This window comes from Bubalus bubalis, chromosome 6 (assembly GCF_019923935.1).
Source record: "Bubalus bubalis isolate 160015118507 breed Murrah chromosome 6, NDDB_SH_1, whole genome shotgun sequence".
In the NCBI taxonomy this organism is placed as follows: domain Eukaryota; kingdom Metazoa; phylum Chordata; class Mammalia; order Artiodactyla; family Bovidae; genus Bubalus; species Bubalus bubalis.
The window spans coordinates 50,345,251-50,369,627 of NC_059162.1; the positions used below are offsets into that span (position 1 = coordinate 50,345,251).

The 24,377-nt window shown below is 36.3% G+C and overlaps 1 protein-coding gene across 18 annotated transcripts in view; it reads right to left on the bottom strand.

Moving 5' to 3' along the window:
- Window positions 1-24,377, bottom strand: part of CCDC18 (coiled-coil domain containing 18) — a 112,264-nt gene that overhangs the window by 61,390 nt on the left and 26,497 nt on the right. For all 18 annotated transcript variants that reach the window (XM_045166087.1, XM_045166091.1, XM_045166090.1 and 15 more), the window contains 5 exons: window positions 18,875-18,971; window positions 17,258-17,379; window positions 15,529-15,820; window positions 12,362-12,486; window positions 8,626-8,783 (listed from right to left, as the gene is read on the bottom strand). In XM_045166087.1, coding sequence (XP_045022022.1) covers window positions 8,626-8,783; window positions 12,362-12,486; window positions 15,529-15,820; window positions 17,258-17,379; window positions 18,875-18,971 — 794 coding nt within the window. The remainder of the gene's footprint in view (window positions 1-8,625; window positions 8,784-12,361; window positions 12,487-15,528; window positions 15,821-17,257; window positions 17,380-18,874; window positions 18,972-24,377) is intronic.

Genomic DNA, 24,377 nt, shown 5'->3' on the forward strand with positions numbered 1-24,377 from the left:
ATGATACCACTCTCTAATGGCAGAAAGTGAAGAGGAACTAAGGAGCCTATTGAAGGTGATAAACGAGAGTGAAAAGGCTGGCTTAAAACTCAACATTCAAAAAATGAAGATCATGGCATCCAGTCCATTCAGTTTACTCACTCATGTCCAACTCTTTGCAACCCCATGGACTGTAGTAAGCCAGGCTTCCCTGTCCATCACCAACTTCTGAAGCTTGCTCAAACTCACATACATCAAGTTGGTGATGCCATCCAACCATCTCATTCTCTGTTATCCCCTTCTCCTCCTGCCTTCAATCTTTCCCAGCATGCGGGTCTTTTCTAATGAGTCAGTTCTTCACATTAGGTGGCCAAAGTATTGGAGTTTAGGCTTCAGCATCAGTCTTTCCAATGAATATTCAGGACTGATTTCCTTTAGGATTGACTGGTTTGATCTTCTTGAAGTCCAAGGGACTCTCAAGAGTCTTCTCCAACACCACAGTTCAAAAGCATCAATTCTTCAATGCTCAGCTTTCATTATAGTCCAACTCTCACATCCAAACATGACTAATGGAAAAACCATAGCTTTGACTAGACAAACCTTTGTTGGCAAAGTAATATCTCTTCTCTTCAACACACTTGAACTACTTCAACCAGTCCCATCACTTCATGGCAAATAGATGGGGAAACAATGGAAACAGTGATAGACTTTATTTTCTTGGTCTCCAAAATCACTGCAGATAATGACTACAGACATGAAATCAAAAGACACTTGCTCCTTGGAAGAAAAGCTATGGCAAACCTAGATAGCATATTAAAAGGCAGAGACATCACTTTGCCAACAAAGGTCCATATAGTCAAAGCTATGGTTTTTACAGTAGTCATGTACAGATGTGAGATGGACCATAAAGGCTGTTATTGTTATTGTTCAGTCACCCAGTTGTGACCGACTCTTCACAACCCCATGGACTGCAGTACACCAGGCCTCCCTGTCCCTCGTCATCTCCCAGAGTTTGCCCAAGTTCATGTTCATTGCATCAGTGACGCCTTCCAGCCATCTTATCCTCTGACGCCCTTTCCTCCTTCTGCCTTCAATCTTTCCCAGCATCAGGGTCTTTTCCAATGAGTCAGTTCTTCACATCAGGTGGCCAAAGTATTGGAGTTTCAGCTTCAGCATCAGTCCTTCCAGTGAATATTCAGGGTTGATTTCCCTTAATTGACTGGTTTGATCTCCCTGCTGTCCAAGGGACTTTCATCAGGAGTCTTCTCCAGCATAGTTCAAAGGCATCAATTCTTTGGTGTTCTACCTTCTTTATGGTCCAGCTCTCACGACCATATGTGACCACTGGGAAGACCATAGCCTTGACTACACGGACCTTTGTCAGCAGAGTAAAGTCTCTGCTCTGTCTAGGTTTGTCATTGCTTTCCAGCAAAGAGGCAATCATCTTCTGATTTCATGGCTGCAGTCACCACCCACAGTGATTTTGGAGCCCAAAAAGAGGAAATCTGTTACTACTTCCACCTTTTCCCCTTCTATTTGAAGGCTGAGCACCACAGAATTGATGCTTTCCATTGTGGTGCTGGAGAAGACTCTTGAGAGTCTCTTGGACTGCAAGTAGATCAAACCAGTCAATCCTGAAGAAAATCAACCCTGAATATTAACTGGAAGGACTGATGCTGAAGCTCCAATACTTTGGCCACCTGATGTGAAGAGCTGACTTATTGGAAAAGACTCTGATGCTGGGAAAAACTGAGGGCAGGAGGAGAAGGGGAAGATGGAGGATAAGATGGTTGGATGGCATCATTGACTCAATATGACACAAATTTCAGTAAACTCCAGGAGATAGCGAAGGACAGTCTGGTGTGCTGCAGTCCACTGGGTCACAGAGTTGGACATGACTGAGCAACTGAACAACAACAACAACCAGAAAGAGAAATTAGAGAATAATCCCATTTACAATTGAGTCAAAAAGAATTAAATAGTTAGGAATAAATATAACCAAATAGGTAAAAGATCTGTATAATGAAAACTATAAGACACGGATGAAAGAAACTGAAGACAAATAAATAGAAAGACATTTCATCCTCATGGATTAGAAGAATTAACATTGTGAAAATATTTATATTACCAGAAGTGATCTACTGATTCAATTCAACCTCTATAAAAATTCCAAAGGTATTTTTCACAGAAATTGAATAAACAAGCCTAAAATTTATATGGAACTACAAGAGAGAGAGAACAAAATTGAAGGCATTATACTAGCTGGTTTCAAACTATGTGACAAAGCTATAGGAATCAAAAAAGTATAACACTGGCATAAAAACAGACACATAGATCAATGGGACAAAAACAGAAAGATCATAAATAATGGTCAATTCATTTACAACAAAGGAGTGAAGAATATTCCACAAGGAAAGGACAGTCTCTTCAATAAACAGTGTCAGGAAAACTGGACAGCAACTGGACAGCAACAAGAATGAAACTCGACAACTATCTTACACCATACACAAAAATTAACCTAAAAATGCATTAAAGACATGAACCGTGAACATAAGACATGAAGTATAAAATTCCTAGAAAAAAAAACAACAACATAGACTGTCAGCTATTAGACATCAGTCTCAGCAGTGACTGTCTTTTGGTGATTTTTCTTTTTTTTTTGCATTTTACATGAAAAGCAAAACCAAATAAGCAGGACTATATCAAACTAAAAGGTGCCTATATAGCAAAGGAAACCATCAACAAAATGAAAAGCCAACTTATGGAATGGGAGAAAATATTTTCAAATCATTTATCTGATAAGAGGTTAATAGTCTGAACATATTTAAAAAATCACAACTCAACACCAAAAATAAAGGAAGAGAATCTGAACAGACATTTTTCCAGAGAAGACACCAATGGCCAATAGGTACAAATAACACTAAGCATCATGAAAATCTAAATCAAAACTACAATAACAGAAGAAAAAGATTCTAATTTGAATAGTACAGGTAACTATATTCAGTATAGTTTATCTTGTGATAAACTATAATGAAAAAGAATATAAAAAAGAATGTATATTTGTGTATAACTGAGTCACTTTGCCTACAGCAGAGATTGATACATTGTAAATTAACTATTATTTTTCAATTAAAAAAAAAAGATAGCCAACAAGGACCTACTATATATATAGCACAAGGAACTCTACTCAATATTCTGTAATATCCTAAATAGGAAGAAAACTTGAATAAGAATGGGAAAAAGATTAAATTAAATCAAAAAATTACGAAAAAAACTCACAGTGAGGTATCACTTGACAGCTGTTAGAAAGGCTGTATAAAAAAGATGAGATATAACAACTATTGGTAAGGATGTTGAAAAAAATGAACTCTGTATACTGCTGGTGGGAATGTAAATTGGCACAGTAACTATGAAGAACAGTATGGCAGTTCCTCAAAAAATTAAAAACAGAACTACCATAAGATCTAGCAATTCCACTTCTGGATATTATCTGAAAGAAAATCTGTATGGAAACACAAAAAATCCCAAACAGCCAAAACAGTCTAAAGAAAGAAGAACAAAGCTCAGAGTATCATGCTCTATGATTTGAAACTATTCTACAGATCTACAGTAATCAAAATGGTATGGTACTGGCACGAAACTAGACACACAGTTCAATGGAACAAAGTAGATAGCCCAAAAATAAATTCACATTTTATGTTCAATTAATCTATGGCAAAGGAGAGAGAATATACAATGGGAAAAAGACAGCCCCTCTAATAAATGGACAGAGATATGCAAAAGAATCTAAATGGACTACTTTCTTAAACCACATACAACAATAAACTCACAATGGAGTAAAGACAAAGATAAGATCTGAAATCATAGTATTTCTAGAAGAAAACACAGGCAGTAAGCTCTCTGACATTAGTCTTAGCAATATTTTTGGGAAGGAATATTTCCTTCCTCAGGCAAGGAAAACAAGAGCAATAATAAACAAGTAGGACTACATCAAACTAAAATGCTTTTGCACAATGAATGAAATTATCAACAAAATGAGGCATCCTACTGAATAGGAGGAGATATTTGCAAATGATATAATTTGATAAGGGGTTATTATCCAAAATATACAAAGAACTCACACAGCTCAATATCACTAAAACAACCTGATTTTAAATACAGGCAGAGGACATGAATAGACATTTTTCCAAAGAACATATACAGATGCCAACAGGTACATGAAAAGATGCTCAACAACATTTATCATCGGGGAAACACAAATCAAAACCACAATGAACTACCTCAAACCTATCAGAATGGTTATTATCAAAAACACAACAAATAACAACTGAATGTGGAACAACAAGAATGTGTAGAGAAGTGCACTTTTAGTGCACTACTAGAGAGAGTATAAATTGGTAGAGACACTGTTGAAAACAGTATGGGGGTACCTTTTTTTAATCTTTAAAACCACCATATGACCCAGTAATTATACTTTTGGGTATGCTTCTGAAGAAAATAAAATACTAGTTAGAAAATGTATCTGTACTCCTATATTCATTGCAGCCTATTTTACAACAGACCAGATATAGTAGCAACCTAAGTGTCCATCAATTGATAAATGGATAAAGAAGGTGTATATACAGAATGTATTTATAAAATAGAATATTAGTCATAAAACAGAGTGAAATCCTGATTATTTGCAACAGCATGGATTGATATAGAGGGTATTATGATAAGTAAAATAAGCTAGACAAATATTGTATTATTTCATTCATATAAAATTTACGTATGGAATCTAAAAAACAAAACAAATGAACAAACATAACAAAACAGAAACAGACTCATACATACAGAGAACCACCTGGTGGTTGCAGTTGGGAAGGGGGAAGGGGAAGGAGATAAGTGAAATAGGTGAGAGAGACTAAGAGGCACAAACTCGGTTACAAAACAAATGAATCATGGAGATAAAAGGTACAGTATGGACAATACAGTCAATAATATCCTAGTAACATTGTATGGCATCAAATGGTAACTAGACTTATCATGGTGATTTTGTAATGTCCAATCATTATGTTTTACAGCTTGAACTAACATAATGTTGTAGGTCAATTACATTTACTTTATTTACAATAAAGACAGAAAAAAAAAGGAAGAAGAAAGGGGCAATATTCAAATTTTTAAAAACAATAAATAAACAAAATGAAGAGAGTCTTAAAAAGACTACTTAATAATCTATATATTCACATATAAGGAATTCAACTGATCTGCTATTACAGTAAGTCCCCTACATATAAATGAGTTCCATTCTGAGAGCACATTCGTAAGTCCAACAAAGGCAGCTGTGATCAGCTATTTTTCACACAAATACTTAAAAAATAAATAAATAAATAAACATTTTTAAACTTACAGTACAGTACTTTGGAAAGTACAGTGGTACAGTATAACAGCTGGTACCTGTTAGCAGTACCAGCTACATCACCACTGCTTTTATGCTCACTTCTGGACACTCAGAAAACTAAGATCATGGCATCTGGTCCCATCTTTTCATGGAAAATAGATGGGGAAACAGTGGAAACAGTGTCAGACTTTATTTTTGGGGGCTCCAAAATCACTGCAGATGGTGACTGCAGCCATGAAATTAAAGACGCTTACTCCTTGGAAGGAAAGTTATGACCAACCTAGATAGCATATTAGAAAGCAGAGACATTACTTTGCCAACAAAGGTCTGTCTAGTCAAGGCTATGGTTTTTCCAGTAGTCATGTATAGATGTGAGAGTTGGACTGTAAAGAAAGCTGAGCACTGAAGAATTGATGCTTTTGAACTGTGGTGTTGGAGAAGACTCTTCAGAATCCATTGGACTGCAAGGAGATCCAACTAGTCCATTCTATAGATCAATCCTGGGTGTTCTTTGGAAGGAATGATGCTGAAGCTGAAACTCCAGTACTTTGGCCACCCCATGTGAAGAGTTGACTCATTGGAAAAGACTCTGATGCTGGGAGGGATTGGGGGCAGGAGGAGAAGGGGACGACAGAGGATGAGATGGTTGGATGGCATCACTGACTCGATGGACGTGAGTTTGAGTGAATTCCAGGAGTTGGTGATGGACAGGGAGGCCTGGCGTGCTGCGATTCATGCGGTCGCAAAGAGTCGGACATGACTGAGCGACTGAACTGAACTGTACTGCACTGGACATCTTGGGCTTGAAAGAAAGATACTGTACTCTATAATGTAAAGGACACAAAAGCACAGCCACTTGTAGAGGATGCACACATGTGACAATGTATGCCAGACATGTGAACTAATTTATGTGATTGGACATGCAAATGCATGCTCGCATCTTTCAAAGTTTGCAGCTTGAAGGTTTGTATATAGGATACTTAACGGTATTACAAATACTTCAAGTTTTCTTCTATACAGTGGTTTATTCATGTTAATTACTGGTTAAGAACCAAGTATGTTAAAAATAAAAGCTGGTCCTAATGTACAATACAATGACAATAGGTTATACTATTGTATATTAGAAAGTTGTTAACAGAGTAGATCTTAAGACATTCTCCTTTTTATTTTTTGGTATATTTACAAGATGATGTATGTTAACCAATTTACTGTGATCATTTCATAATATATGTAAATTAAGTCATTATGCTATACACAGTCGGAGAAGGCAATGGCACCCCACTCCGGTACTCTTGCCTGGAAAAAAATCCCACGGATGAAGGAGCCTGGTAGGCTGCAGTCCATGGGGTCACTAAGAGTCGGACACAACTGAGCGACTTCACTTTCACTTTTCACTTTCATGCATTGGAGAAGGAAATGGCAGCCCACTCCAGTCTTCTTGCCTGGAGAATCCCAGGGACGGGGGAGCCTGGTGGGCTTCCATCTATGGGGTTGCACATAGTCGGACATGACTGAAGTGACTTAGCAGCAGTAGCAGCAGCAGCTATACACAGTGCTGTATGTCAACTATATCTCAAAAGAACTGCAAAAAAAATTTCACCCAATAATTACAGAATACAGAATTTTTTCAAGTGAACCAGGAATATTCATCAAGAGAGACCATATGCTGGCCAATAAACTGAGCTTCAAAAAACATTTAAAAAATTCAAATCAGGTTCTTTCATGAATTCATTTGTTTAATGAAAACAACCTAATGTCCACCACTAATAACAGAGATATCTGGAAAATGACTAAATATTTGGAAATAAACACACATAGGAGATATTATAAGACATAATAAAATGTAAGATATTATAAGACATGAATAAAATGTAAACATTACCTAAAAGTAAGTTATACAGCTAATTTTAATTAGCTGAAGATACAGCTGAAGTATTGCCTAAAAGTAAGATTATACCCTTAAATACTTTTGAAAAGGAAGATTTAAAGTCAATAATCTAAGCTTTCACTTTAAGAAAATTTTGAAAAGAAGAGAATATTAAGCCCAGAGTAACTGGGAAGGAATATATGGAACCTGAAGGAAATATTATACAGCAGTCCTCTTTTATCCTCAGTTTCACATTCTGAGGTTTCAGTTACCTGCTGTCAACTAAGGCTTGGCTATAATACATGGAAAATTCCAGAAATAAACAATTCCTAAGTTTTAAACTGTGTGGTATTCTGAGTGGTGTGATAAAATCTTATACTGTCCCTTGTCATCCAGCTCCAAATTGCCAAGGATGTAAATAATCCCTTTGTCCTGGTATTGTGCCTTTTAGCCACTTAGTGGTCAACTAGGTTATCAAATCAACTGTTGCAGTATCATGGCGCATGTGTTCAAGTAATACTTATTTTACTTAATAATGGTCCCAAAGTGCAAGAGTAGTAATGCTAGAAATCCAAATATTCCAAAAAGAAGCTGTAATATGCTTCAGTGAAAAGGTGAAAGTTCTAGATTTAATAAGAAAAGAAAAAAGTTATATGCTGAGGGTGCTAAGATCTATAGTAAGAATCTTCTGTCCACAAAATTGTGAAAAAGAAATTTGTGCTAATTTTGCTATTATAGGTCAAACTACAAAAGTTACAGCCACAACGTGTGAAGATGAAAAATCCATTTAAAAGTGTACAATAGAGGGAAAGACAGAGAGACCACATTCCTATAACTTTTATTATAGTATACTGTTATAATTATTCTATTTTATTGTTAGTTATTGTTGTTAACCTCTTACTGTGCCTAATTGACAAATTAAACTTTATCATTTGTATGTGCAGGAAAAAACCTCGTAGTATATAGGGGTCAGTACCATCTGTAGCTTCAGGCATTCACTGGAGGTCTTAGAACATATCCTGGGAGGATAGGCAGGGACTACTGTATGTGTTAACTGTGTGATGGTAACAAGGGTATATACATATGAAAAAACAAACCTTTGACAAAATGTACTGAATTTCATATTTTAGATGGATGCATCATAAAATGTAAGGAAATCTTACTTTAAAAAAGTGTATTTTTAAAGAATGATGCAACATTTAATAATTTTGAAATAATTTTTTACTGTCTTATCAACACTAAGTAGTACTAACAGATTATCAGGTATGTTTGATAATAGAAACCAATAGACCCCACATGCAAAAACAACAAAAAGTACACATGACACTGTGATCTAGTCATTAAAAAAAAAACATCATAAAGAACTCTAATTACAATTTATTAAAAGAACTGAACATACCTAGTTGATTACCTAGTTTTACAGCTTCTATTTCTAAACTGTTTAATTTGCGACCTTCTTGGTAGTCATTACAAGCAGTAAGATTGTGAGATAACTGATTTGCAGTCAGGTTTGCCTGAAGCTTCTGAATTTCTGCCTCTTTTATTGCAAGTTTAATCCTGGCAGAAAAGAAAATAAACCAAAAAGCATTAGAAAGATTCTGTAAAAATATCACATCCCATTTTTCCATTTCAAATTAAAAAAATTTTAATTAAAACTCTGATATTAGTCAACTATTGGCCAGGATACAGAAAATCTTACAAACCACTGAATACATTGTAAACAGGTTCAGTTACTTTAGAAACTGGATAGTACCCACCCTATGACCCAGCAATTCTACTTTTAGAAACATCTGCTAGGGAAACTCACATATTATACAGGAAACATGTATATATACCTCACAGCATTATTTTTAGCAGACGAAAACTATACATACAGTAAGTCTCCTGCAGGTTGCAAACTTACAAAGATGCGAATGTGCATTCTCATGTCCAATCACAAGTTAGTTGACAAGTCTGGTGCACTGTCATGTGTGTGCATCCTCTTGCAAGGGGTTGTGCTTTTGTATCCTTTACTGTAGAGTACTGCATACAGTATGGTAGTACATTATCTTTATTTCAAGTTCAGGATGTCCAGAAACAAGCATAAAAGCAGTGGTGATATAGGTGTTAAGAAGCTCCAAGTGATGATGTTGGAAACAAAAGTGAAAATAATTTAGAGTGGAGTCAAAAAGATGGGAGACATCGCTAGTTCTTGTAACATGAATTGCTCAACCATTGGCACAATTCCAAAGAAAATGGACAAAGTTATGGAACGTGAAGTCCACTGTGCTGATGATGTCGACAATATGAAAGAAGCATGGAAAAGTGATGGAAGAGATAGACTTCTTGGTGTGTGGAGGCAAGATAAGCATCAGTGTCAAGGCCTGCTCAGTTTAATGCTGATTCAAGAAAAAGCTAAAAGCCTTTATGAAGACTTTAACACAGCAAAAAAACAGTGAAAGTGAAGTCGCTAAGTTGTGTCTGACTCTTGCTACCCCACGGGCTGTAGCCTACCAGGCTCCTCCATCCATGAGATTTTCCAGGCAAGAGTACTGGAGTGGGTTGCCATTTCCTTCACCAGAGGATCTTCCTGACCCAGGGATCAAACCCAGGTTTCCCACATTGTAGGCAGACGCTTTACCATCTGAGCCGCTATTGGGCACATCTTTAAAAGCCAGTCATGGCTGGCTTCACCAATTCAAGGCTAGAGCCAATTTTCACAAGGTAAAAGTAAGTGGTGAGGCAGTGAATGCAGATATGGTAGCTACCCAGGAATTTCCTGAAATGCTTCTGAGAAATTATTGATGAAGGCATGTATTTACCCAAGATGGTTTTTAATGTGGATGAGACAGGACTGTACTGGAAGAGAATGCCAAACCGAAGTTATGTCAGTGAGGAGAAAATGTTGATGGCAGACTATAAAAGCAGCAAAGGATAGGATAACTATTATTTAGGGGTAACACTTTTAGCAATACGAAGCTGAAGTCTCTCAGTTCATTATTCAGAGAACTCAAGAGCCCTTAAAAACATAGCCAAGGGTTCTTTTCCTGTTGTGTGGAAGACTAACCCTAAAGCCTGGGTTACACACGCTGTTTTCCAGGATGGTTTTGCTTGGAGAAGGATGTCCATTCAATATTCTTTTGCTGCTTAACAATGCTCCAGGCCATTCCCCATTCATGGGCAGCTATCATCCTAACATCAAAGTAGTGCATCTGCCAACAAACACTATGTTGCTCATCCAACCTAAGGACCAGGGAGTTATAGAGACTTTCAAGAAATATTATTTATGTCAGACTTTTTTCATCAAACAGTAAAGGTGAATGACAAATCAGGAACAACCTTGCTACAATTTTGGAAGGACTATAACATAAAAAACAGTGACTATAGGTCATAAGGGTTTCCCTGGAGGCTCAGATAGTAGAGAATCTGCCTGCACTATGGGAGACCTGGGTTTGATCCCTGGGTTGGGAAGATCCCCTGGAGAAGGGAATGGGTACCCACTTCAGTATTCTTGTTTGGAGAATTCCATGGACAGAGGAGCCTGGCGGGCTATAGTTCATGGGGCTGCAAAGAATTGAACATGACTGAGTGCCTAACACTGGGAGTCATCGGATAGGCCATAAAAAACAATGACTTTGCTTGGTGTGACTTAATGGCTGTTATTATAAATGGGGGTTGGAAGAACCTTTGCCCACAGTTTGTTCACAATTTTTGTGGATTTGAGAAGGTGGATGAGGAGTCCAAAGAGGTCTTCAGCAACTTAATGACTCTCAGCAAGAACCTACAGCTATATCTACAAGAGGACAACTTCACTGAACACCTGATGGAATTGGAGAAAGTACAACGAGACACAAGAGGAAGAAGAAGTAACTGAAGAACTAAAGAGATTCACGATGCAGGAAATGGCAAGGGAATTTTATTTGGGGAGGCACTGTTAGTTTTTAAGGCACAGGACCCAAATGTAGAACAGTACATGAAGATGGCAGCAGCTGTTCAGAATGCAATCCAGTGCTACTGTGTCATTTATGATGAGAAAAAAAGAGTTACTACCCAGACATCACTGAAACATTTTTTTCAAGAGGTAGAACTGGATCCAGCAAGGAACAAGAACCTGTGCCATCAATGTCAGACGTGAGTGAAATTGCAGCTTGCCCTCCATCTTCTATTGCTGATGATCTTTCAACTCTACCATCTCCCACCTCTCCCTCCTTCAGTTAGTAACTCATCTTGCCTGTTCACTTGATACCAACCCCTGTATGCCAACTATTGTACTGTGCTACTGTACTTTTCAAGCTACTGTACTGTAAGATTAAATTTTTTTCTTTTTTGTGTTTGTTTTTTTATGTATTATTTGTGTGAAAAGTATTATAAACCTATTATAGTTTATATATATATAAAATATATATATTATATAGCAGATTGTATTAGTTGGGTACCTAGGTTAACTTTGTTGGACTTAAGAACACACTCTTGGAATGGAACTTGACTGTATGTAGGAGACTTACTGTAAGGTAACTATATAAATAAAGGAACAGATAAATTGTGATGAAGTTATAAGATAGACGCTTACATTTCTATTAAAACTAGACTAACAATACTAATCCATCCATTGAACAATCATTCCACCTACCTACCTCAACATGGAAGAATTTAAAAATGATGCTAAGTGAAAAAGCAAAATTACAAACAATATAAAAACAGCATATTTATGCATATGAGTGTAAACATGCACAAATGAACTGAAGAGTAGATACCCAACTCATGATAGTAGATAATTAGGAGGAGAATGGGACTGGTGTTAAGGATTAAGGGAATTATCCATCCTGTAATGTTTTACTTTTCATTTAAAGAAACAGATTTGAAAAAAAGTATCAAAAAATGTTAAGAAGAATCAACCTTCATCGTGGAAATACCAGTTCAGTTCAGTTCAGTCTAACAGTCCTGTCCGACTCTTTGTGACCCCATGGACTGCAGCATGTCAGGCTTCCCTGTCTACCACCAATTCCTAGGCTTGCTCAAACTCATGTGGAAATATAGATATTTGTTAAAACATTCTCTAGACTTCTCTGCATATTTTTCAATTTAATCAAAGATCTTAATTACCAATTTTTTAAAAACATTGTATTTGCTACAACTTCAGGATCTGAAAACCATACCTCAATTCCGAAATCACCATTTTATTTGTCTCACAGCAGCCAATGTAATTGTCTTGCTTATTTGACAAACTGCTCATCTGGTGCTTAGAAAGAGGTGATTTAAAACCAAATATTTCTCTTTTTAACTGCAAGTTTAAAAACAAAGATATATAAACTTATAATACCTATGACATAATCATTTTTTATGCAGAACTTCAAGTCTGAAAAATTTCATGGACAGAAATAATCTAACAGTCATCAATAGAATACATAAATTTATTATACATTATAAAATATTAATGGGAAAACTATAATAGTTAAATCTCCATTATATAAATCATTATGGAGATATTTCATAACATGGAATGAAAAGCAAGAGAGGCATATATAGAATTTTCAAAAATGCACTAAACTCTATTTTTTTCCTGGATATATCTATATGGGGCAATATTTAAAATATGGACAAGAAGGATACATATGAATTTCAGAACAGTGGCTACCTCTGAGGAGAGAAGTGAATCGGGATTAACAAAATATATAATGAGGTTTTATCTCCCTAAAAGACTTTATTCTGCAGTAGATATCAAAATATTTCCCAGATTTAGCAAATGTACTACATTGATCTCTGTATGTATGCTGTATGTTTTGAATAGAGAATTTAAAAAATTAGTTATTAAAAGGGCAAGGTAAGCACTTAATGACTACTACCTTCAAACTATAACCAAATCACACTTTTTAGGAATAGAAAAATTTTTCTAAATTCACATTTCCAAACCATGTTATATAGGATATCAAGCATGTATTACCACTTGACTTTCAGAACCACATATCAGGTAATTCCTCATATTAAGTCAAATGAAAGCATCAATTTAAAATGAATGCTACCTGTATTTTATTATTACCAAATTTTACAAGTAATCAGTACAATTAAAAATTTAAGCAAATAATCAGCATCCTAGGAAAGTAGATATTTCAGGGGGATGGAAACCAAGAATTCTGTCTGGTTTTAATTCTGCCACTCACTAGCAGGATAAATTATTTATTTCCTTGGGTACATTTCTTTACCAATAAAATGATGGTATTGAATTGAATGATTACTAAGGTCTCTTTCAGCATCCTAAATCCATGACAGTTTAAAACTGATAAAAATCTACCATCCATTCATATGTAAAACCAACCATGACACATTTATCTATACCTTTTCTTCTGATCTCACCTTTATTTTATACCTATCAATAACAAATTTCTGATACAAGTATACTTTTCTTCCTAACCTCATTTATAAATATGGTCAAATCTGTAACTCAGAGAAAAGGTGGCCACATGCTACCATAAAAACAATTCTAAAAGGTATATGAAGAGCTGTTCAACAGTCAACAGGGAAATGAAAATTAAAACCACAATGGGATATCAATTAATACTCATTAATACGGCTGTAATCAAAGACAGACAAGAATAAATGTTGGCTATCACTTCATGGGAAATAGATGGGGAAACAATGGAAACAGTGTCAGTCTTTATTTTTTGGGGCTCCAAAGTCACTGCAGATGGTGACTGCAGCCATGAAATTAAAAGACGCTTACTCCTTGGAAGGAGAGTTATGACCAACCTAGATAGCACATTCAAAAGCAGAGATATTACTTTGCCAACAAAGGTCCGTCTAGTCAAGGCTATGGTTTTTCCAGTGGTCATGTATGGATGTGAGAGTTGGACTATGAAGAAAGCTGAGCACCGAAGAATTGATGCTTTTGAACTGTGGTGCTGGAGAAGACTCTTGAGAGTCCCTTGGACTGCAAGGAGATCCAACCAGTCCATCCTAAAGGAGATCAGTCCTGGGTGTTCATTGGAAGGACTGATGCTAAAGCTGAAACTCCAGTACTTTGGCCACCTCATGTGAAGAGTTGACTCATTGGAAAAGACCCTGATGCTGGGAGGGATTGGGGGCAGAGGGAGAAGGGGACGACAGAGGATGAGATGGCTGGATGGCATCACCCACTTGATGCACGATTTTGGGTGAACTCCGGGAGTTGGTGATGGACAGGGAGGCCTGGTGTGCTGAGATTCATGGGGTCACAAAGAGTCGGACAGGACTGAGCGACTGAACTGAACTGAACTGAAGATGCAGAGTAACAGAAATCCTCATATATTGCTGGTGAGAATTAAAGTGGTGCAGCCACTTTGGAAAACAATTTGGCATAAATTTACCACATGACTCAGCAAATCTACTTCTAGGTATCTACTCAAGAGAAACCTGTGGATGAAGACTTGTAAGCAAATATTCAAAACAGCATCATTTATAACAGTCCAAAAGTGGAGAAAACCCAAACATCCTCCTATAGGTGAATGAATAAATGTGGCAGATCCATACAAAGGAATAGTATTAAACAACAGAAAGAAATGAAATACTGATACATATCACAATGAAAAATCCTCAAAAACATTAAGAATGCAAAAGACCACATATTGTATAATTCAGTTATATGAAATGTCCAGAAAAGACAAATCTCTAGAGGCAGAAGAGTGGATCCCCTCGGAGTGGGGATGGGTTGTTGTTGTTCAGATGCTAAGTTGTACCTGACCCCATATCTGTGCAATCCCATGGACTGTGCCCATCAGGCTCCTCTGTCCATGGGATTTTTCAGGCAAGAATACTGGAGTGGGTTGCTATTTCCCTCTCCAGGGTACGACCTCCTGGAGTTTGCTCAAACTTTTGTCCATTGAGTCAGTGATGCCATCCAATCATCTCATCCTCTGTGTCCCCTTTCTCCTCCTGCCTTCAATCTTTCACAGCATCACAGTACTGAGACTAATTATAAATGGGCACAAGAGGCCTTTGGGGGATAGAAATATATGAAAATGGGATTGTGATGATTGTTTCCATACTTACAGATTTACCTAAAATCATTGAATAGTATACTTAAAATAGGTGAATATTGTGGTATATAAAAGTTCCTTTAATAAAACTGTTTTTAAAAATTTGATGGCATTCATATACATGGCATAAAAGAGATTGAGACAGGGTAGAACAGTAGAAAGGTTAAGTTCAGAAAAGACAAAAGGATGAGATAGAAAAGAACTGATGACTGAAAGCAGGTATATAAGGAAAACAATGGAAGGTAATAAAGCAACAACAAAATCATGATCTCTTATAAAGCACTTAGGTAAAATTTTCCTTGTCACATACTTACAGGCAACTGGGACATAATTTTTTCCAAACTTCTCAGTTCTACCCTCGAACTTTCTATTTCCTGCTGACACAAATCCAGTCTCTCATTCTGTGTTGCAATACGAACTTTTAATTCTCGGTTTTCATTCATTAGAGAAAATTTTTCTCTAAGTATTTCGTCTTTGTCCTCTAAGTCACTCTCTAGCTTCAGAATACTTTGTCTAGATTCAGTTAGTTGTGCCATGACTTCTGAATTTTTCACTGCCATGATCCTTAATTTTTCTTTCCCATTATTATTTTCTTCTTTTAACTGCCTATGAAGAAAAAAGCATAAAAATGAAAATTAAACATTCACTTTCAATAATCATGTTAGTTAATCAATCTCACTTTTAAGATATTTTAAAGCTTAATCCTGAAACATGCTCACATTTACTGAGTGCCTATCTTCTGCATGTTAGGCACTCACAACTTTATGTGGCCGGTACTATTGTTACTCCCTGATTAAAGATAAGGAAAATGAGGCAAAGAAAAATGAAACTTGCCCAGTGTTTCACAGTAATTGGACAGAATAACTCCACTATTTTGGAAGCATTTCTGCTCCCTTTTAAAAAGTGTACGACAGGAGAGTAACTCTAAAGTCCTAACACAATATTTTGCAGCATCAAGTTTTAGAAAGTATAAGGAAAAATCATGAACTATTAGCCACAACTCAAAAAGGTAAAATCTAATTAACTATTAATAAATTATCAGCATTATTTTTTAATATATATAAACATGTCAAACATTAGAACAACCTTATTTTAGAACTGTAACTGAATTTCATCAGTTCCCTTTTTCACATTTTTTACATCTTGAAATGAGAAGATTAAACTAGGTGATTCCTCCTAATCTGAAGAATATATATTCTACTAACTAGCTGATGTGGCCACATTACAAGGACATTCAGTTCAGTTGAGTCGCTCAGTTGTGTCCAACTCTTTGTGACCCCATGAATCAGCATGCCAAGCCTCCCTGTCCACCACCAACTCCTGGAGTTCACTCAAACTTATCTCCATTGGGTCGGTGATGCCATCCAGCCATCTCATCCTCTGTCGTCCCCTTCTCCTCCTGCCCCCAATCCCTCCCAGCATCAGAGTCTTTTCCAATGAGTCAGCTCTTCACATGAGGTGGCCAAAGTATTGGAGTTTTTCAGCTTTAGCATCAGTCCTTCCAATGAACACCCAGGACTGGTCTCCTTTAGGATGGACTGGTTGGATCTCCTTGCAGTCCAAGGGACTCTCAAGAGTCTTCTCCAACACCACAGTTCAAAAGCATCAATTCTTTAGCACTCAGCTTTCTTCCCAGTCCAACTCTCACATCCATACATGACCACTGGAAAAACCATAGCCTTGACTAGATGGACCTTTGTTGGCAAAGTAATGTCTCTGCTTTCTAATATGCTATCTAGGTTGGTCATAACTTTCCTTCCAAGGACATTAGGTCTCTGTTAATTTTTTCTATATGTATGCAAGGCAAAATGTTGATCATACTACTCTATTTAAGTATGTTAACATCAACACATGTTTTATTCATTGATAACCTTAACCTTATAAGTAGAAAACAATCTTAGTTATGAATGCCTATCTTTCTACATAATTTAAAGCCATAATTACAGAATACAAAATATTCTATTTTTAAATGTTTCAGTTTTTACTCTGCTGCTACTTCTACTTCCACACAAAAAATCCTTTTTCTATAATAGGATACTGTACCTTAATTTCTCTTTTAGAATTTCAAGTTCATTTTTATACAGACCACACTTTTCCTGTAGCCTTTTATTTTCTTTTTCACAATTAATTAGATTTTTCTCTAATATTTCTTCTTCAGCTTGAACCTAAAACAATAATCTGTTTTAAGTCGACATACTAATGTGGTCATAAGTTTTAGCCATTTCAAATGCAGTGATTTCAGAAATAAACAGGAGAATGGAGTAAGTACTCCACAGGTTTAAGTCCCCAGCCTTGTAGTGAAAGGAAGAAAGTGAACTTCTAGGAATAAAGAACAGAGAGGGGGAATATTAACACCTATCCATAAATAGTTAACAACTTCAAGAGAGGGACAATAGCACTATGACCTATAAGCAGAATTGTTCCGGTCTTACCTGGATAAGGCAAACAACTTGACAAGGCAAGCTACATTGTTACTAAAAGCTAATGTTACTGACTTTAGTAACATTAAGTTACAAAAGGCAAATGTTCCAGAGAAGCAATTTTTGAAATTTTAGCCACAGAATACTCCCAATGGAATCACAGCCCCAAACTTAAAAGATATAAAAAGTCAAGCAGCCAGATTTGAGGAGTGAGAGTAGAGGACTGGACAGATCAGCCCCAATTCCTTTGTTAGATTCTAGGGCTATGCTGAGCAGTTGTGAAATCAACCATCCTGAGGAGACATGTGAAAAAACTCATCTCTTCCATTTTCCTCTCTTTAGTCCTCCCTCTCCAGGAGGATATTCCTCATACTAAGGATTCTACCTCCCCCTCCAGATTACCTTATTAAAAATTCCCTGGCAGTTCTGTGGTTAGGAGTCCATGATATCACTGCCAAGAGGCCTGGGTTCAACCCCTGGTCAGGGAACTGAGATCCCACAAGCCATGTGGTGTGGCCAAAAAAAAAAAATCCTTTCTACGGTATTTCTTTCCCACAGGGACCTTTTCCAAGGCTTTCAAAACAGTGATCTTATTAAATTCACACTTAAAACTTCAGAATCTAATGGAATCTTAATTCTTTTAATTGTTAATATTTCTTCCCTTTCTACCTTTCTTTGAACAGAATTTATAAATATTAGTTAAGGATATAAAGAATCTATCTGAATGTCCAACATGGGCTCCCTCCAAACAGGTTTATTGTCATGTGGTATTACTTGAATATATTCAATGAACATAATTAAACCCTATATTACTATGTAGAACCTGTTCACGGAACCTTCCCCTGAGACAGAAGTGGAGCCCCTCTCAGGGTGTTATACCTAGAGAGACCAATTAAAGGCTACATAATCTACTCTGCCTTCATTTTCACTTAGGTAATGGGAACAAATTTCCTGCTTTTACTTCTATAGCTCCAAACTATTCACTCATCTCATCTTTCTCTATATTTTGTTTGTTCTCTTATCTCCATTCTTTTCCTTCTTTGGATAAGAAAGTTAATGCTCATTATAAGACTGTAAATATTATATTAACTAATCATTATACATTCTTTATTTCAATTATTATGAGTGAGATCATAAAAATTACTCCTTGCTTTAACTATAAATAAAGATATTCTATGTCTATCTTTATTTTCAGAATATGGACAATACAAAACACTGAATTTGCACAGTTGCCTCTTACCTTTTCCAGCTTTTCAGCCACTTTTTCTTTATAATGTTGGAAAGCTTTACTTAGCTCTTCAGCATTATATAGTGCTTCATTCCTTTGTCGTTCAGCTCTAAAATTAAAAAACGGATAATTAATAAAAGTAAAGAATGCTCTGTACTTGTGTACTTAAGTTCCAAAGTAACTTGTATTTAATTATAAGGAATAATTAGAGAGAAGCAGATTTCTCTGTGTTAAAAAAATGAGTATAAGACTTAAAATGAAAAATGAAGATTAGACTACAATAATTTCCTCAATATAAGATATCTACATGAAAAACAAAACAGAACATAAAATACTTATAAACTTTGAAACATTTTTATGTGTTGGCAATTTTTTTTCCTATCTGGAAAAGACAGATTAGGGAAGTAGCCTGAGGCTGTATGATAGATCTCAAAAATCAGGTATTATAGAAACAGTCCACGGTCTAGTATATTAAAAATACTCAGTAAATCTTGTGATCTTTGCAAAGGCCAAGTAATTTTTTTAAATGTGTTTCAAATGACAGTAACTTTTACTGATATAAATACAAAATCTTAACAAAATCCAACCACTGACAACCACGTTGTCTCACCTCTCAGTTGATTCTGACCTTTCCTCATATCTCTCACACTGAACTGAGACTACTGGGCTGGCATTTGGTCAATTTCACACCCATATCTAAAATTTTTTCTATATTCAAACCTATTTTTAACCCCATTATTTTAAAGTTAGCAACTCTTCTCTTATCCAAAGTGAATTCCTTTATCTATACTCTAGATCTTAGTTCTTCCCTTTCAGGAATTTTTATTTTTATATTTTCAGAGTCTTCTCTATGGGCTTACAAATTCAAGTCAAAGTATCTCACAGGACTTTCCCGACAGTCCAATGGTTAAGATTCTGTGTTTCCAATGCCAGAGGGCATGAGTTTGATCTCTTGTTGGAGGAACTAAGATCCCACATGCCACGTGGCACAGCCAAAAAAATATTTTAAAAGATAAAGATAAAATGTGTTTTCTAAAAGAGAGAGAAAAAATAAAGTATCTCTTACTTTCTGAATATAAGAGGTTCTTAAATTTGGAGAGCAACTGCAGATTATCTGAGCTAACTACTTAGATCAAAGTTTCAGATTTAAAAAAAAAGGGGGCATTTATTTGAAAATCTAAGAGAATATATTCCATTCCTTCATTGATATAGCTAGAATTCAGAGAGCAAAGGATACCTGCAGCATTTCTCAAACAAAAACCTTCACAGATATGTGCTTTCCTCTGTCATCTTTCAAGCCAAACTTATCCACTTTATACTTAACTACTCTTCCTTACCAACAATTTCTTTAAAAAGGGTTTAACATTTTCAGCCACACAGAAAAGAATGGATAAATAAACCATGTATTCTCAACCCAACTTTTATGAATCTTAAACTCTTCGCTATTTTTATTTAACGTAGCCTTTATCTTAAGCAAAAAAATATCACAGACATTACAGAGTTGACAATCCTGTGTATTCCCCTCCAAATTCCATTACCCTGACTTCTACCACAGAGGTAACACTAGTCTAACTTTTTATTATTATACATTTTGTATATTCATAGGTTAACCAAAAAAACCACAAACAATACATCACAGCTTATCTATTTTAAGAGGCACACTGTTTTCACATTTTTAACACCTCTTAAACTGGTAGGTTATTTTAATTCTGATGGCATACCATAGTTTCATGGTGGTATTTTTTAATGATTACTAAAATAACCGACTCGATGGACATGAGTTTGGGTGAACTCTAGGAGTTGGAGATGGACAGGGAGGCCTGGCGTGCTGCAATTCATGGGGTCGCAAAGAGTCGGACGCAACTGAGCGACTGAACTGAACTGAACTGAACTGAAAATAACGGTACACCTTAAAATCTGTGTAATCTTACATTCAATGAAGGACTGTACTTTCTTTTCCATGTTTCTTTTAAATTTATTTTTATCTGGAGGATAATTGCTTTATAATATTGTGTTGGTTTCTGCCATACATCAACCTGAGTCAGCCATAGGTATACATATGTTCTTTCCCTCCAGAATCTCCCTCCCACCTGCCACCCCATCCCTTCTAGGCTTTTTTCCATGTTTTTATACTTCATATGAATGGTACCACAATGTATATATATGTCCTTCTACAGACTACTTTTATTAATTATCATCAAGATCTATCTATGTTCACCCCTGTGACTATAGTTCATTTTTAAATAAATCTACTGTATACTATTGTGTGGTATAAAAATAGTATAATTTGTTCATCCATTTTTTTAGTTGCTAGGCACTAAGGTTGTTTCCAGTTAATACAGTATTGCAATGAACATCTCTGGTGCATAGCTCCTTGGCAATAGATATGAGAGTTTATTGAAACCTAAGCACACTGGAGGCCCACATGTGTGATAAGTCAGTTCAGTTGTGTCCGACTCTTTGCACCCTATGGACTGTAGCCTGTCAGGCTCCTCTGTCTGCAATTACTCAGCCTGTGCACCTAGAGCCTGTGCGTAGAAACAAGAGAAGGCACCACAATGAGAAGCCTGCACGCTGCGACTAGAATAGCCCCCACCCTGTTCTCCGCAAACTAGAGACAGTCACCTTGCAGCAACGAAGATCCAGCACAACCAAAAATATAAATAATTTTTTAAATCTTCTTAGTATTAAAAGAAAAAAAAGTAGGTGCCCAAAATCAGAAAATGAGAGGTTAAGTAACTTGCCCAAGATCTCACAGATTACTTGAAACGTAACTTGTTTCCATAATCTTTCTAAATAACCACTTTACACTACTATATCTGGCATGGTATTCAATTCCCTGGGGCCTAGAGTCAGTTACTTCGGTTCAAATTCTCCCTCTACCACTTTCTAATGGGGTGACTTTAACTTCTAATTCGGTTTCCTCATCTGTTTATGCAGAGTATTATCAATCTCATATGACAGTATGAGGAATAAGTAAGTTACACACCAGAAGCACTTAGAAGCATTTACACACAATAAATGTTCAGTAAGTTACTGTAGTTACTATCAAATTTAAAACTTTTGCCAATCAATTAAATAACAGCGTGAAATGACTGTAGCTTTATAAACTTACTATAATTTTAATTTACATTTTTGATGACAGTAAGGTTAAGCAACTTTCATGTTTCATTGGCCATTTGAACTTCCTATCCTTTATCTCTTCAGATTCTTTGTCTTTTATTACTGTATATCCCCTACCCCATGCCATCCCTCTTGCCTCCTGAGAAACCTGTATGCGAGTCAAGAAGCAACAGTTAGAATCTTACATGGAACAACTGACCAGTTCAAAATTGGGAAAGGAGTATTACAAGGCTGTATATTGTCATCCTGCTTATTAAACATATGCAGAGTATATCATGCGAAATGCTGGGCTAGATGAGTTACAAGCTGGAGTCAAGACTGCCGAGACTATCAATAACCTTAGATATGCAGATGACACCACCCTTATGCAGAAAGCAAAGAGGAACTAAAGAGCTTCTTGATGAGGGTGAAAGAGAAGAGTGAAAAAGCTGGCTTAAGACTCAACATTTAAAAAAAACTAAGATCATGGCACCTGGCTCAATCACTTCATGGAAAATAGAAGGGGAAATAGTAGAAGCCATGGCATATTTCCTCTTCTCAGGCTCCAAAATCACTGCAAATGGTGACTGCAGCCATGAAATTAGAAGCTGCTTGCTTCTTAAAAGGAAAACTATGACAAACCTAGGCACCATATTTAAAAAGCAAAGACATCATTTTGCCGACAACGGTCCGTATAGTCAAAGCTGTGATCTTTCCGACAGTCATGCAGGGATGTGACAGTTGGACAATAAAATAGGCTGAGCACTGAAGAATTTATGCTTTTGAACTGTGGTGCTGGAGAAGACTCTGAAGAATCCCTTGGACTGCAAGGAGATCAAACCAGTCAATCCTAAAGAAAATCAACCCTGAACATTCATTGGAAAGACTGAAGCTGAAGCTCCAATACTTTGGCCACCTGATGCAAAGAGCCGACTCACTGGAAAAGACCCTGATGCTGGGAAAGACAGAAGGCAAAAGAAGAAGAGGGTGGCAGAGGATGAGACGGTTGGATAGAATCACTGATTCAAAGAACGTGAACTTGGGCAAACGCCAGTAGATAGTGAGGGAGGCCTGGCATGCTGCACTAAGACATGACTTAGTGACGGAACAACAGCAATCTCTTCCTGTAATGTTTATGTTTTCTGGCTCTCATTTTAAAACATCCTTCCCTACAGTGATACAACATAGAAAAGATTCCCCTATATTTTTTCTAATAGTTCTCCTTTTCACAATTGGGCCTTTAATACATCTGGAATTTTTTTTTAATGCAGGTATTGTATGAGCAATCTATTTTAACTTTTTAATCAATAATCAATTCATTCAGCATCATTTTCTGAAGTTTTTGTTTTTAAAATTTTAAATCAGTGACCCCTTAATGTGGATTTTTATCAATTTGCTACCACTGCTTTACGTCTCTCATTTGAGAGATATTTTTGCACTGAACTATATATTCTGGAGTAATTAATAAACTTCAGTCCTAAATACTTCAGCACATATCTTCTAAGAATATGAAGATTGTTTCATATAACCATAAGTAACTATCAAATTTAAGAAATCTAAAATTGATACTATGTTGTTACTCAGTCACTAAGTCTGTCCCACTCTTTGCAACCCCACGAAATGAAGCATGCCTAGCTTCCCTATCCTTCCCTATCTCCCTATCTCCTGGAGTTTGCTCAAACTTATGTGCAATGAGTCAGTGATGCCAACCAATCATCTCATATTCTGTTGCCCACTTCTCCTCCTGCTGTCCCAGAATCAGGGTCTTTTCTAATGAGTTATCTCTTCACATCATATAGCCAGAGTATTGGAGGTTAAGCATCAGTCCTTCCAATGAATATTCAGGGTTGATTTCCTTTAGAACTGATTGATTTGATCTCCTTACTGTCCAAGAGACTCTCAAGAGTCTTCTCCAGCACCACAATTTGAAAGCAAAAATTCTTTGGTGCTCAGCCTTCTTTATGGTCCAACTATATATAAATGTTATTAATTATTCCAATAATTTCTTTATGGAATTTTCTTTTTTCTGATCCAGGATCACTTATTGCTTTAAGTTATCATGTCTCTTTAGTCTTAATCTGGAACATCTTCTCAGTTTTTCTTAGTCCTTCATGACTCTGACATTTTTCAAGAATAAACAGTTGTTTTACAGAAGACTAAGCTGAGCTTGTCTGATGTTTCCTCATAACTAGTTTCAGGCTATTCATTCTTGAGAGGTACACCACATAACTGGTGCTATACCCTTCTCACTATATCACAAATGAAACACTTGATGTCAGTTTGTCCAGTACCTAAATTATTGATTCATCCATCCTTTGTCCTGATTTGTAATGCCACTTATTACATAACAAGATTCCACCATATGTGTTTTTGCTTAAGGGTCTTTGTCCTGTACGACTAACCTTCTGTTTAT